The sequence below is a fragment of the Serinus canaria genome, chromosome 4 (assembly GCF_022539315.1).
Source record: "Serinus canaria isolate serCan28SL12 chromosome 4, serCan2020, whole genome shotgun sequence".
Taxonomy (NCBI): Eukaryota; Metazoa; Chordata; class Aves; order Passeriformes; family Fringillidae; genus Serinus; species Serinus canaria.
The window spans coordinates 24,106,442-24,121,889 of NC_066317.1; the positions used below are offsets into that span (position 1 = coordinate 24,106,442).

Genomic DNA, 15,448 nt, shown 5'->3' on the forward strand with positions numbered 1-15,448 from the left:
GAGAGTGGTGGTGAACAGTGCTGCATCCAGCTGGGGCCAGTCAGCAGTGGTGTCCTCAGGGGTCTGTGCTGGGACCTGCTCTGTTCCATATCTTCATTGATGACATGGATGAGGGATTGAGTCTTTCATTAGTAAATTTGGGGCTGACACTGAGCTGGGATCCTGTGTCCATCTGTTGGAAGGTAGGAGGGCTCTGCAGAGAGACCTGGAATGGTTGGATGGATGGGTGGAATCCAGTAGGATGAAGTTTAATAGGTCCAAGTGCCAGGTCCTGCATTTTGGCCGCAATAACCCCTCCAGCACTACAGGCTTGGGATGGTGTGGCTGGACAGTGCCCAGGCAGAAAGGGACCTGGGGGTGCTGGCTGACAGCCAGCTGAACATGAGCCAGCAGAGAGTCCTGGTGGCCAAGAAGGCCAATGGCATCCTGGCCTGTGTCAGGAATAGCGTGGCCAGCAGGAGCAGGGAGGTCATTCTTCCCCCGCACTCAGCACTGGTGAGGCCATACCCTGAGTGCTGTGTCCAGTTCTGGCCCCTCAGTTTGGGAAGGACATTGAGACGCTGAAGCGTGTCCAGAGGAGGCACCGAGACTGGAGAAGGGCTTGGAGCACAAACCCTGTGAGGGAGCTGGGGGTGTTTAGCCTGGAGAGAAGGAGACTCAGAGGTGACCTTATCACTCTGCAACTCCCTGAGAAGTGGCTGTAGTCAGGTGGGGGTTGGTCTCTTTGTCCAGGCAGCACTGACAGAATGAGAGGACACAGCCTTAAGCTGCATGAAGGGAAATACAGGTTGGATATTAGGAAAAGGTTTTTACAGAAAGAGTGATAAAGTTCTGGAATGGTCTGCTCAGGGAGGTGGTGGAGTCACCATTCCTGGATGTGTTTAACAAGAGTCTGGATGTGGCACTTGGTGCCAGGGTTTACTTGAGGTGTTGGGGCATGGGTTGGACTCGATGATCTTGAAGGTCTCTTCCAACCTAGAGATTCTTTTTGCACTCCCTGTGGCAAAGGCATGAGTCTCAGACAGGGAGGAGCTAAGCACTCAGCCATTCATCTCTGTATGAAATCACCTTTGTTACTGTGATACAGAAGTTACACTGCTGAAGCCTGATGTTAGTAGGACCCTGTTGGTCTTCTGTCACCACACAGAGACACTCGTGCTATCCTGTTTCTACCTGTTGGAATTCCATGAACGTATAGAAAAATTCAGGTAACAAACAGGCATTTGAAATGATAAGCATCATTCTTTAAGCAGTTTTAGTGAACCACTTGAAATGCAAACACGAAGCTTGACAAATATTGAAATATTTCTTGCTTTTCTAATTTTGCATCTGTTACATCAGATTTCTGCTGATTTTTAAGAAAGAGTATAGGCATTAGATTAACTTCTACTGGCTCCATTAAATCCTATTGATTTCAGTGTTACCCATGCTTAAGTTATGCATGCTATGTAGTGCTGTTCTGAATATTAAGGCATTAATAAACCGGGGTCTGGATTTGTCTGTGTGGTTTAGAGACACATTTGGCAGCAGTCATAGCCAAGGCAAGAATTCACTGCAGTGAATGGCCCACACTGGTTGCAGTTTGTCATGTTTATGTGCTGTTACCAGAATCAAAAGTGCAGACTGAGTAACTGATTTACTCAGGCAAGTGTTGGAGTTGTGCATGAAAAATAAGGAGCCACTTACTTAGTGGAATGTATGTTTCGGGTAAACACTTGAATATTTCGACAACATGAATGTCACAAATAAGGGCAGATAATTTCTGAAAAAATATTCAGGCATTAGATACTACCATTTTGTCTGATGTTATTGTCAGTTTCTAGTTACAGAAGCTGGTCAAGGACATTTATTATCTTCCCTAAAAAATAGATTAAGAAGTGTTGTGCAGATGAAATGATCTGAAAATTAATACCCAGTTGTCCTAGTCAGACTTATTGATCTCTGCAGAGATATATTCTGTGACTATTAATTCACTAATTTGGGAAGCAAAGTCACTTTTTCAGAAGTAATTCTCTAATGTGAGTTATGGCTATGATGTGTTTTTACCACCTTCTAGTAACTTTGAGGTGGGATAAGCTTTATGAATTCTCTTGCAGTTGTGAGTAATTGAAGTATGTAGTTGAACAAAAAAAATATGCAGCTCTGAAAGATCTACAACTATTTATTTTATAAATTAACTTATACCTTTGGGATCCTAGATCAAAATTACTGTGAATAAGGCAATTTCATTTTCCTGAGCATGTTTATGTGATTGCATAATTTATAAAGAATTGCAAAAAGTGAACAGACAGATGTGAGCTGCAGCTGACTCTGAGGAAGAGAAGTATTATGGCTCTTGGTGTTGTGGTCTGTGAGCACCATAGGAGGAAGGCACCCAGGTTCAGGTGGAGGAGGCAGCCTAGGGGAAAGCTTCTTTCACCTACATGCAAGTCTTGTCAGAAAGCTGGCACTGGGGGGAAATATAAGAAATGATCCAAAGATGGGAAATGTGTTCTGCAATCAGCAGTGTAAGAGGATCCAGTGAAGTTACATGAAGCTGAATACACTGTGTAATCATTTCTGGGCTGCTGCACAAATTACTTGCTGTGCCTGAGCAAATTGAATTTTAAGGAGTTGGGATCTGGAGTCGGAATAAATAGGGGGCTGTATGTTACTTGGGAAGAGAGGGCAGAAACAAGGCCATTCAGGCAGATGGTTAGCATAGTTTGTTTCAGATGCAGGTATTTCTGTGCATAATTTTAGACTTAGAGAGATGAAAAAGAAGTTCAGAAATGGGGAGGCAAAGCAGAGAAAAAGAATGTCAGAATTATACTCAATGCTGTTTCAATGAAAAACATAGCTAGGAGGGTTGGAAAACCAAAGGGAATTTGAATTGCTAGGAATAGTCCATTAAGAAAGCTCAAGGATTTCCATTGCTGGCTGCAAATGAAGAGGAATTAGTCAGGTAGGAACCAGGCAGTGCAATCTTCTGATTAGAACTCCACCAAACAGTGTTTGGTAGTCAATAAAGAGATCATGAATGTTAAAATTCCAGAAGAGAAGGAATAGAGGGGACAGCATGTGGTAGTCACCCATGCCCTCAAAAGTGGGCAGCTTAGTGCAAAGGATCTGACTGAGTCTGAGGTGCACTTCCAAAGCAGTTGTGAGGGAACTGTGTGCACTGAGAAAATATAGATGAAATGAAAACATTCCCCAGCATTACAGACCCATAATGAATTTGCTGAATGTGATTTTCATTTGTTCTATTTGTGCAACAATTAAAATTGTATTTCAGAATGGTTGAGTCATGCTTGGATGCCACCAACAGCAAGCAGTGGCTGAGAAGATTGGTGGCTTCTGGCTTTTGCACAAGCATAACTCATGCTAGCAGCATATGCATTTCACCAGAAATTCTTTCTTCCACTCTCCCACACTTGAAAAAAAGAAAAAAGCAAACAACACATCATAAACCAAAGCCACCCATTCACATTTCCATTCCTCGTGTTATTTTTACAGGAAGTTTAATTTGTCCTGAAGTTTAAGTGAGACTTAAAATGTGGTACTTGTCACCTTATTTTGGAGGAAAAAGGTAGTTCTTGCCAACCTTGAAAATAGGTACTCAGATTTATGGCCAAATAAAAGGCCCTAGGATACCCCCTTGAAGTTAATGGGAACTGAGAGCAAATCTTCACATCTGACCCAAGAAAAAGGCATTTAAAGTGATCCAGCTGAAGTGAATAATCATGAGACCAGAGGGTTTTTTTGCTGATTATCCCTTGAATGAATTGGTCAATAAAGTGAAAAGGAGATTTTAGTTATAGTTTGTTCTATGGCACAGATAAAAAAGCAAGACTTGACTAAAGATGAAAATTGCTGTGCTTAGGATTTTTTTCTGTCCATGTCAATCCACATTCCTACCCAATGGGAGTTCAGCTTGACAGCTTTCAGAGAGTAATCCTTGGAGATGGGGTAGGTCTGCTTTGATACTGGTTCAGCAGTAAATTAGCAGTCTCATTTTGAGTGGCACTTGTCTATGCCAGTAAAATTTTAACTTTTGTTTACAAGAGTTACTATTATAAAGAGTAGAAAGTTTTTTCTGAGTTTTGGCAGCCCTTTTCAGACCCTTCTGGATTTCACTGCCTTAAGCTCCTAAGAGAGTGACTTTCTCAGCCTGGTGTAACCCTTCTGTCTACATTTCCTCTTCCCTAGTAGGGAAGCAAGTGTTACATAACAGGCTGAAATCCAGGGACGTGGGTTATTTCAGTCATTGTAAATGTGGGTCACTTGGAAGGAAATGATGGTTTATTGGTTGTGGAGGCATTCTTAAATTCTCAAGAGGCAAAAAGTAGTAATTGGGAGGCTTTTTTATTTCCATTACTTGTGAGTCTACTTGTTTTCAAAAAAATGCAGAAACTCCATTTGTCTGTGTGTGAACGGAGTGACTGAAGTATTCTGTTCTCCTGTATCTGGAGCTTTGCAGGAAAACAAGTAGAGTGGAGAATTAAAGGACCCAGTCACATCAGCACTTGTAGTGTATGCTCAGACTCATGCCAAACAGCTGAAATAATTGTCTGCTATTAAAAGAAATGCTGAAAGTCTGGCTTAAGCTTATTTTTGTACCTGTTGTCAGTGTTCAAATAGAGCTCATTGGGAGTCAGTGAGTGGATTTACTGCCTTGTATGGGCACCTTCTCCTTTGAATAAGGATTTTCATGCTGGAGATGGCAGGGCTGGAGCTGACCCACCCCTCTGGCCTGGTGATTCTGGTAGGGCTCAGTAGGGACCCCAGCCAGGCATGCAGACTTGGCTGAACCATCTGATTCTTTAGTCCATGAGCACCCTGCAAAGCCCCAGTAAAGTTAATAGGAAGATGCACAAGTTTTATCCTGTGGGTGGCTTGATTCCTCATAGGAAGTGCCATCAGATTTATCTGTAGTGTTGGCTGAGCTACAGTTGTTAGGCCTACTGCAAAGCAGTTTTTTCCTGCATATAGAAATTTTTCAGTTTTAATATTGGATTGAATTTCAGCTGTGTCTAAATAAGATTTGTAATGCTGAAGTAGCCCAAGTTCATAGAATTTATTCTAATAGGTTTTCCTCAAGAACCGTGTTTGGCAGCAAACAAAGGTTTCCAAATACTCACTTAATGTGCCAAACCCCTAGTGTTTTATGATGACTGCCTTTATGGACAGTGGTTTGCTAGTCATTTGGAAGCTTTCCTTGGAATAATAGAGATTTTTGTCTTCAAGTATGAGATTTTTTTTTCCTCATCTGAGCTGCTGCTAATGTACAATCTGTGCAATGTACAATCTGAGGGAGGGACCAAGGTATAAAAAATTCAGCTAAAACTCAAGTTGCCACAGGTTCTTCTAACAGTTACTGAACTGTTACACCTCACACCACAGTGGTCCCATGGTACTTCTTGTTTCTTAAAAAGAACGGGTTTAAATAAGTGTATCCCACTTCACAATACAGATCTTCTCTAAAGTGCAGTTGAAAATTCAAGCAAGTTTCCAAAGTGTATTTATAGTAATTTCTTTTTCTCTTCTGTAGCTTAGATCACAACTTTTGTTTTTCTCTGGTTGCTTTGAAGTAATTTAGTTGGTCTTCATGGTTCTCAGTTTGCCACCATCACTTCTGATTAGATCTGGGTCTGTGATGCCAGGAAGACAAAAATCTCAGCATCTAAATGAACTCTTAACAAAGCGGATCCTTTTTGCCTGTTGATGTCCATAGTGATTAAAAAAGCAGTAAGTGTTTCCAAGTACAATGTTCCAGAAGTATCTCATGGTGGATCAGTTGCTCCTCAATCAGACCTGTCCATTACCCAAGGACAGGCTTCCTGCAGCAATACCCTTTTAGTAGCCTGAGAAGCTCCTTTCCCTTGACTTACATTGAGAGGAGTTTCTAAATATCCATCTCATTTCTTTGTTTCCAGACACTGTTTGTTGGGGGAAAAAAAAAAAATCTTGCATTTCTGTTGCCTTTTAAGATACTTTTTAACAGTTATGTGGAAAGAGACTTCACCATCATACTAGGAAGATCCATCAGGAGCAGAGCTGTAAATTTAAAACAAGGTTTTATGGTCTCAGGATATATCACCGATTATATGTGTATACTGCACTTAAACAAAAACCATACCTGATAATAACAAGGGTACTGAAGCAGTTCTAAAACTGGAGCAAACTCCTTCTGTGCTAAGTTACTTCTCTGGATCTATTTGTGGGAATTGCCAGTTCTGCATGCTTTGAATCTTATGGAGAAGATTTTCAGAACGTCAAAGTACTTGGATAGTTCTTCCACAACCAAAACAAGTATCTTGTTTTTTTAAAAAAATTGTTTCATTTAACCCTGGTGAACAGCTTGGCTAGAAGGCAAATTACATTTTTGAGTGTATTCTGGGAGATTTCTGTTAAATTATGTCCTTGATACATCCAGTTTTATGATACAGCCCGTTGTTGTCAGATTAATATTGCGTCTGGATCTGGTTAGTTACTTGCAAATTCCAAATGATACTGTTACTTTATAAAGTGAAGGTTAAGCTGGGGTAAATAGATAAATCCTGGTTACAGGGTATTCAAGTTATGCTGCCATCTGACTTCTGTCTATTTTGTGTCTATCTTGCTTTAGCAGAGAGCTCAGCAGGATTGTGTATCTGCATTTTGTCATATAATGATAAACAACATCTTAGAGCATAGTAAATAGCACATTTTTCCAGTAGGTTTAAAAAGTAGGTTTAATAATAGAAAAACATTTCTAATGCAAAGGACTTAGAAATGCTTTTTAAAATTTTCATCTGTCAAACGTTTTTCAGTTTCACAAGAAAATATTCCTGTTGGCTAATCCTACTTCAGCAAAAATATATTTGTGCATGAATTCTTATATTTCTTCAAAAACAATGTTTTTATTATTTGTTATTGAAGCTTTGAAAGTTTTTTTTATGAATTTTGTTTGTGTCATATTGAGAGAGGCACCGACAAATGGCTTTCTGTTATTTCTTGGAGATCTGTATTTATTTTCTGAATATAACATAGACAGTACTTCTATTTGTTAGGTAGTTGCTGTTTATTTCAAATAATTTGAAATAATTCAAATATTCAAATTATTGAAATATTCAATAATTTCAAAGATATTTTGCTGTCAGCTATGACTGGAGTGGAAAGATAATGAGCATTCCTTTATTTACAGCTATATGCCAGCCAGGGTGCAAACATGGTGAATGCATTGGGCCAAACAAGTGTAAGTGCCACCCAGGATACACTGGAAAAACTTGCAACCAAGGTAAGAAAGAATTTATTTTTGAGATAATGGAAGTACAGTTGATCTCTGTACCCACCCTCACCAATGCTGTGTGTGTCTCCCCTGTGTTTATAGAGTAATGAACTCATATATCAGGCCTGTTACTGCTGCAGCAATCTGATATTTGGACTGGCTTTTGGAGAGAGATTGACATCTTCAGTGGGATGACACAGGGGAAAAGGATTGTTTTTTAGAAAGTCACAATTTTCAGATTTGAATAGTGAAATAATATTTGTTTCATTAAAAACCTCATAATGAATACATTCTAATTTTAGTGTTCCTAATCCTGAACTAACTGGGTTGTAGTAAACTATTAAAGGGTTGGTGTAAAGACGAAGTTTTTCTTACTGGATTATCAAGTTTCATTGTTTGGGATTTTTTCCTCAAAAGTTATGTCCAAAGCATGTAATGGTATAAAGATCATAGAGTGTAAACAGTTAGAGAATTGTAATATATGATTTTTAGACTCTCATGGCTAAGACATGTTCACACACAAATATATCTCAATTATATTTCTATTGCAGTTGTCTCAGCCTACAGAAAAATTTGTGCATTTTCTGAGTGCTGAGGAAAGTATGATAGAAAGGAGTGATATTTAGAATGATTTTCGTCAAGGATGTACTCTGATGTTGCTAAATTTCTTATGACATATTGATTTTTAGACTGAGTTATTTTCTTTAAAAATAGATACATATTTATTTTCAGATTTACTAATCCTTCTCAAACTGATGTGAAAATGTGTGTTGTGTTTTTCAGTTTTCTCCAAAGTTTCTGTCATCTCTTATATTAATCTGTCTTTTTTTTTTCCCCCTCTTATTCTGGACTGACATTTTAATAGATGTGCTATTATGATAATATTCTACACATGTTTTAGTCAGTCCAAAACCTTTTTAGAAAACAGTGCAGTGAACTTACAGTTAGATGTGTGTGTAACAGTTTTTATAGGTAGTAAATAGTTTAACAATATCAAAAGAATGCTTTGCAAATTGCTGGAGGCTTCAGTCTTGAACTAAACTATTTACTTGCCATTGAATGTTAAGGAAGGAAAAATGTGATGGGTTATCAAAGGAAGCACTTTGGGCAGTATTGATGAAATATTCTTGCATGGTTTTGGTGACAAAGCTGCCCTGGCAGATGTAGATGAGGTTTCTGAGGTGCCAGCTGACTGTGGTGCCCCAAATGTGCACCAGCTCCGGTGGCCGCTGCTGCTCTGCTGCATGGTGAGACCCTTGAGCTGTTCCTGGGGTCATGATCTGTGCTCTTGCCATGGGCTGATTCAGTGTTTGGATGAGACTTGAAAGTGTGCAGTGAATGCAGAGTCTGCTTTTGCTGGGAGGAGGTTCCATGGCACAGGATAAACATGACCTATGTTATTACACCTTAACACAGCCCTGCCCTGTTCAGCCTGTGGCCCGTTTTCTCAATCCTGTTCTAGAATAGTGATAGGAGTAATAATGTTGGCAGAGGAGATGTTGGAGTTCCTGCAGAGATGGAAGTGTTTCTAGCATGAATGGTTCTCTGCTGTAAAGTATGCTCGTGTTCTTGGTGAAAGGCGTTCTTTGAGTACAAGCTCTGGTAAACAGGCTTTACATCTCTTCTGTTCTTGTGCCCCATGGATCAGGCTGTGTTCCTGAGGCTGATCCAGGAGATCAGCCCAGCCTCACAGCAGAGCTCTTCAGCCCTGACTGTGTGATGATGCTGGATGCTTGTCCTTTTCCAGTGGTACAGCAGCTGCTGTGACAATCCATACCTCACTTAGGATCACTCAGTAGTTAAGACTACCTGATACTTTTTTTATTATGTTGCTATCCTCAGCAATCAAATTGCAGTGACTGCACACAAGCTAACCATGTGTTCTCCCTACAGCAGTCATATCTCCTGAGTAGCTTTAGTGTTTTCCTTCTGGCTTTTTAATCCCAGCTTTACAGCTGTAAGCAGTGAAGAAACAAACAGAGCCACCTGAGAGAAAATGCCCTCTGCCACCTCTCTTAATTTATAGTGATAAAAACAGAGCTCATACTTTCCAAATGTGTTCATCAGAAAACTGGTAGCTGCTCTTGAAGAAAATACAAATAATATTCAGTAAGACAAATACAAACAGTTGTAATTTTTGCTAGCAATCTAAAGCACATACAGGTTAACTTTGTTTGGCTGGGAAAGGTTGTCTTTATAAAAAAAAAAATCTAAGGCTTCTTCTCTGTAACTTTCTATTCTCTTACCTTCCTTGTTCTAGGAAAATGATGCAAAATTCACTGCTTGAAATTCTTGTCAGCACTTGATATGTATGTGTATTTATTAAGTGAAGTAATGCATATTGCCATATTATGCCTTCTTTCTGTCCTGTGAAGATGTGCAGCTGTACACAAGTCTGCTTGGTCAGAGCAGAGAAGCTCTTGTGTTCCACCCCCTGGATCATCCTGCAGGAAATGTAGCAGCGAGGGGTGAGGTGCTCCCGTGTTTCAGGTGTCGTGCCTCTCCTCTTTGCACGGCTTCAAACAGGAGTGCAATTTCCTGCAAAGGCTGATACACCCATCAATGGCTGGGATGTGAAACTTGAACCTGCAGTGCCCTTGGCATGCAGAGCAAATAATTGGTTTTATTTCCTTGGTGCTGTTGTGTGTATTTTGAAAAGTTTTGACTCTGCCATACTTGTGGTTGTCACTTGAGTTGTTTCTTTCCTCTGCTCTTCTTTCAGAGCCTGCCTTTTTTTCTTTTCTGAGTTCCTGTGTAAAGTGATAGTGATGGAAATTATTTATCAGGTTAGATAAAGACAAAACTGTGATTTAGAGATTTAGATGAAGTTGGAAGTTGTAGAAAAGGAGGGCTCAAAAAATTCAATTTGGCAGCTGTTGATTAATCAGACTAAGTGACAGAACTGTTCAGGTGATAGAACTCTCTTATGAGGTTGACATGGTAGTGTGATTGCAATTGCTGGAAATGAAAGCTGATCGACTGTTTATATTATGGTGATAACAGTTTAATTTTTCTACTTGATTTCAGGTCCTCAGCTTTCTATTTTCAGAGTTGGGTAAATGTGGTATTGAATGTTTATCTTCAGTGTTGCCTGATCCAAGTTATGTGATAGACAGAAAAGGCAGAAAAAGTCTTGAGTGCTGAAGTCTGCAGAAGTTAATTAAAAGAAAATAGAGGGCATTGAATCTGCTTAGAAATAAGTGGCCCATTGTTGGGTGTGCACTGAAGTTGGTCCAAGACCATGCATGGTGCAGCACAGCAGTCAAAGCAGTCACATCCAGGTTTTCCAGCATAACGCTCTGTCCTTCCCTTGCACTCATGTTTCATTTAATTCCTTTAGATATAAAATACCTGTGCTCAGCAGCTTGGGTTTGTTATAAACCTGCTTCCCATAGTGGCCAAAACAGTCAATCTGCTTTTATGTTCTCTACTGCCTTGTGTTACTTTGAAATCAAGAGTGCTGGTTTTGCATTGGCTGTGCAATTGATTGTAGGCAATGTGGGGAATTAAATATTGAAAAATGAAATTCTCAAATGCAGGACAATGAGTGGACATCCCTACAAAGAAATTAAAGGGATTTTTTAACTTTTTAATAGTGTTGCAGTTTATACTATTCTCACAGTATATTACTAATAGGTGTCTATTTGTCAGTACTGGAGCTTTCATTTCTGTACTAAAAATACTTTGTATCAATTGGTGGTGTAGAATTCAGAGTCCTGTAAAAGGACCCAATATTTTAAGACTCATAATGTAATTTATATTCTATGCAGGGTGATATACTGAGAACAGTTGTAAATTCTTATTTTCAACTTTGAGTCTGTGGTCATAACTCTGGAAGTAAGTGCACAACAGTTCTTTAGTAGTCAGGAGTATTTAAACTTAGGAGCTGAAGTACAGTGGAATTTAAACACTAGAACTTAAAGCACTGTTAAAATCCTGCCCTGTCAACTGAATTTCAGTGTTACTTTTACTTATTCTGTTCCTACTTCTAGTTAAGTATTTTATACTTAGCTCTGTTATGCCTTTATTTTGTAAAGTGATTCTTTTTGTAGAAAATAGGAATACAGATATTTTAGACTAAGAGAAATTTTTTTCCTCTTACTTCAAGATGATGGTTGTCAGTGAACTTCAGTATATTCAATACTATGGGTTCCTTGGGGATACATTTATGAATTGAAATCAAATGCTAACAGTTTTTGAATGTAATAATGACTTTTTTAACAGACACATTGCATGTGTAATAAATATGTTAATACAGCTGTAATGTCTGTCAGGAACTGCCTACTTGTGGTATGCTTTACAAGAAATAGAAAAAACAATTTTTTTTGTGCTGCCAAGAGAAGTTTGCCTTTCAAAATGTGAACTGTCATCTGCTTCTTATTGGAGATTTTTACGTAAACCTTTTTTTCACACAAAGATTTCCACAATGAAAACTTGTCCTTGCCCTGTAGCATAATCATCTGCTGCATTTCCATTTGGCATAGGCATATACCTTATAGTCACAACTCCCAGCAGAAGACCCTCCTTTCACAGGGTCCTCTGGAAACATCTTGTCCAGCCATATAGAAATGGAAAATTACGTCCCTTACCACTGCCCTCTTGCAGAAGAGAGGAAGCATTCTTGAAAGTATTCTTGTCCTTAAACATGCTGTTCTTCCTGAGACCTTGGGAAATGACCTAAGGGGAAGGGTCCTGGGGAGGGCCATGTCTGCATGATGCTCGCTATTCCTCGACCCCATGAAGATGGAAGCAAAGCAGGTCAGAAAAAGGCAAGTTTTATGATACATGTGGGCACTGTTAGGAGCTCTCAGGAACAGCACTGACAAAACAGGCAACGTCCTTGCAGCTGGGTTTGGATTACATCAGTGACTTGTAGTGTGATACATGTATTTTTCTCTTGATGGCTCTGCATTTTACCACTCGAAATGAAATGGAATATATTTCTCAGTTTTAGAATGCCGTTTAAAAATATTTTGCCTGAAAAGAGTGAGGTGAAGAATGTTACTCTCACAAACCAATGGGTTACAGAGTTTCAGGACAAATTTTCAATCCAAACATTAAGAACTTATAAAATTCCAGGTGTAGTTGTGTAGAATGAATGTTTTCTCTAACTTCACCTCCACAGTGAATGTAACTTTTCTCACTCCATTTACTTCATAGAGCCAGTTAAGTTTTCTGCTTTACTTCTGAAAAGCACTCAATAAATTAATGACTTCATTGCAACCAGAGGTGTGTTTATCTTTCTGGTTCGGCATCTTAACCCTGAGCCTTTGCTTCTAGACCACAGGAGACATTCTAGTCCTCAGCTGGCATTTTATGAAGTAGCTACTGTATGTGTATCTATGGCATGATGGGAGCCTCAAGGCTTGCCTTTCTGCTTCATGGATTGAGTGACACTTGATATGATGGTGCTTAGTACTGGGAGATGGCTCTTGGAAAACTTCTGGAATAAAATGGCAATTCTCAGTCTGCAAAAGACTGCCAGGCAGCATAGGGGCAATATTAGAGATGATGGTTGATAACTCATTTTTTAAGGTCCTCACTGGCTGGATTTGTGAATAGATTTATTATTTTCATCTTTGTTCTCATCTTTGTTCATCAATATGCAAATAACTAGCAACAATAAGTGACAATTTTTTCTGGCTTACTCAGATAAAATCAACACATTCTTGGAAGAGAATTATGAAGGAAATTGTCTTCTTGACCTTCTGTCTACTAATATGGAAACTGTAGACTGAATATTTTCAGTTCAAGCCATGAATTCTCTATTAAATTCATTAAGTCTGAAATGCTAGCCCTCATGGATGGTCCTTGACAAATACAACTGATGTCAGATGTTTTCTTTGAGTATTTTCTAAATGATAAGGATTTAATTTTCTCCATGAGATTATTTGAAGTAAGTTGGCATCAGCTTTCCTACCTTCCTCTGCCACTAATTTTGAAGCATGATAGTGACTCACTGAATTGCTATCAGAACCACTGATAGTGATTGCAGAGTGATGTTTGCTTTCTCTCTCCTCCTTCTTCTTCCGAGTGCTGCCTGGTCCTGGACATGGCATCAACATGAATAGTGGCAAGATGTGGGCAGCCTGAGCTTGTGTGTGGCCTAATGCAGCAGCTGGCACTTCATCTAATGCTAATACTGTCATTTTTGAAAAGACATCTATGAAACCAAGCCAAATAAGCTGCTTGGCTGGAGGGATGAACGGCGCTTCGTGCAGGATGTTTTGGACGCTTGCTATCAGCTGAGCTGTGTATGAAAAGCTAATTGCTGTATTTTTCCTTCCTTCTCCAGCAGCTTGGACTGGCAGTTTTGCCACGCATGCCTGGTGTGTTTTCTTCTCCCACCCTCTTCCCTTGTGCCCTTCATTTCAGATCTGAATGAGTGTGGACTAAAGCCGCGGCCGTGCAAGCACCGGTGTATGAACACCTACGGCAGCTACAAGTGCTACTGCCTGAACGGCTACATGCTAATGCCAGATGGAACCTGCTCAAGTACGGCCAGCTCGCTGCTTGCTCTTTCCCAGCTTCCCGGAATCCCTGCTGGAGCTTCCCTGGACAACTACTATGACATGAAAATGAGTCCCCAAGTAAAAGATTAATCCTGCTGGAAGTTAGGCAGCTGCACAAGATGAGCTCTTTTTTTTCCTAGTTAAATTAGGCTGAAAAAAACAGGAGCAATTGTTTTGATTTTTATTAGTTTTATTGAAAGTTTCCCCCAGAGCGTTCTTCAGTGCTGTAAATCACTGCTAATTGGCCTTTGAGGACAAGTGCTTGCAGTTTTCATTGCAGCAAGACACCTGCATTTCTGCTGCCTTATGGCCTCATGAACGTAAAATCTTAAATGCTGCAGATGTTGGTTGTTCGACTGGTATAAAAATTGTACTGCCATCTCTCTGGGGATCAGGTTCTAACTTGCTCCCGTAAAAACAGTTACTTTGAATATCTGGACAGAGGGAAGGGGAGAGAAATTACCTTCAATTAGAGATACCCCATTTTTAAAATGGTAGCAACTGTTCAGGAGAGTCTTTAGTACATACTAGGCTTTATATTCTGGGGACTGCATTCAAATAGTACAGTTGTAGTAGTTTTTTTTTTAATTTTCTTAGAGAAGTAATTTGTGGAAAGAAGAAATTTACTAGCAGATGTTTTTCATCTTTGAAGGATACAAGCATTTTCCCACTTTTATCATAAATATGTGACGTCTAAATTCTCCAAAATTCTCAGTCATTTTGTAGCACTGATCATAGTCTTTATCTAAATGTGTTCAATGATTTTTGTCCATCCAGATGCCCTTTCTTGCCTGATGGCAAACTGTCAGTATGGCTGTGACGTGCTAAAGGGGGAGGTGCGCTGCCGCTGTCCTTCTCCAGGGCTGCAGCTTGGGCCTGATGGCAGGACGTGTGTAGGTACGTGATCAAATGTGGATTTAAAAACTTTCATTTTTTTCCCTCCAGAATGCTTTTATCCTTGCACAGAATGCAGTTCAAGAGAGTTTATCAGAGGCACTTAGAATGCATAGAACAGGCAGTTTAGAGTTGTTAATTATGAGAATAGTAATAGGGCTGTTGCTCAGGTGACCTAGTGTCAGAGATCACCAGTGTTTTCAGTCCTGTAAGATTCCTTGTCTGCCTAAAGCCCATACAGACTCCTTGATATCCAAGCCCTTGGCCCTTGCCACTCCTGCTACTGAGCCATTTTAAACTATTGCTAACTCCAAAATACCTGCCTGCATAAAAAAAGGAATGGGGAGATCACCTTTCCCTCATACCCAACAAGGTGGTGCCTAGCTCAGTGGGTGGGTAGAGGGATAATTTGTAAAAATCACTGATGTTGTAGTGGAGCAAGGTGAAGGTCTGTACGTGTTCCCAGTATTAGTGGGATTGAATGTGCTCTTTCTTCCACACTATGAAAACTCCAGGGTAAAATAAACACAGGAGCTTAGAGTGTATGAAAGTGAAATGTTTTGTTCCCACGTTTGTGAACATGGAAAAGGTGCATATGGTTAAATCAGACTCTGCTATGGTCTGAAGAGCAGTGTGACATGTGATTTCATCAGTCATTAACTATACATCCTGAGTGGGATATGATGCTCCAGTGATTTCATTATTTATATTCCATGAAGTGCTACAATTCCATAACAATTCCATCAGTAATATTGAAAGAATGTAAGAAAATGGGGACATCCTAATCAGCCCT

General features: G+C 39.7%; 1 protein-coding gene across 4 annotated transcripts in view; it reads left to right on the forward strand.

The window, feature by feature from the left end:
- Positions 1-15,448, forward strand: part of NPNT (nephronectin) — a 48,354-nt gene that overhangs the window by 9,986 nt on the left and 22,920 nt on the right. For 2 of the 4 annotated variants that reach the window (XM_030239425.2, XM_030239426.2), the window contains 3 exons: positions 7,166-7,258; positions 13,625-13,744; positions 14,539-14,658. In XM_030239425.2, coding sequence (XP_030095285.1) covers positions 7,166-7,258; positions 13,625-13,744; positions 14,539-14,658 — 333 coding nt within the window. The remainder of the gene's footprint in view (positions 1-7,165; positions 7,259-13,624; positions 13,745-14,538; positions 14,659-15,448) is intronic. The other 2 variants (XM_030239427.2, XM_050973897.1) reach the window with 1 other exon arrangement.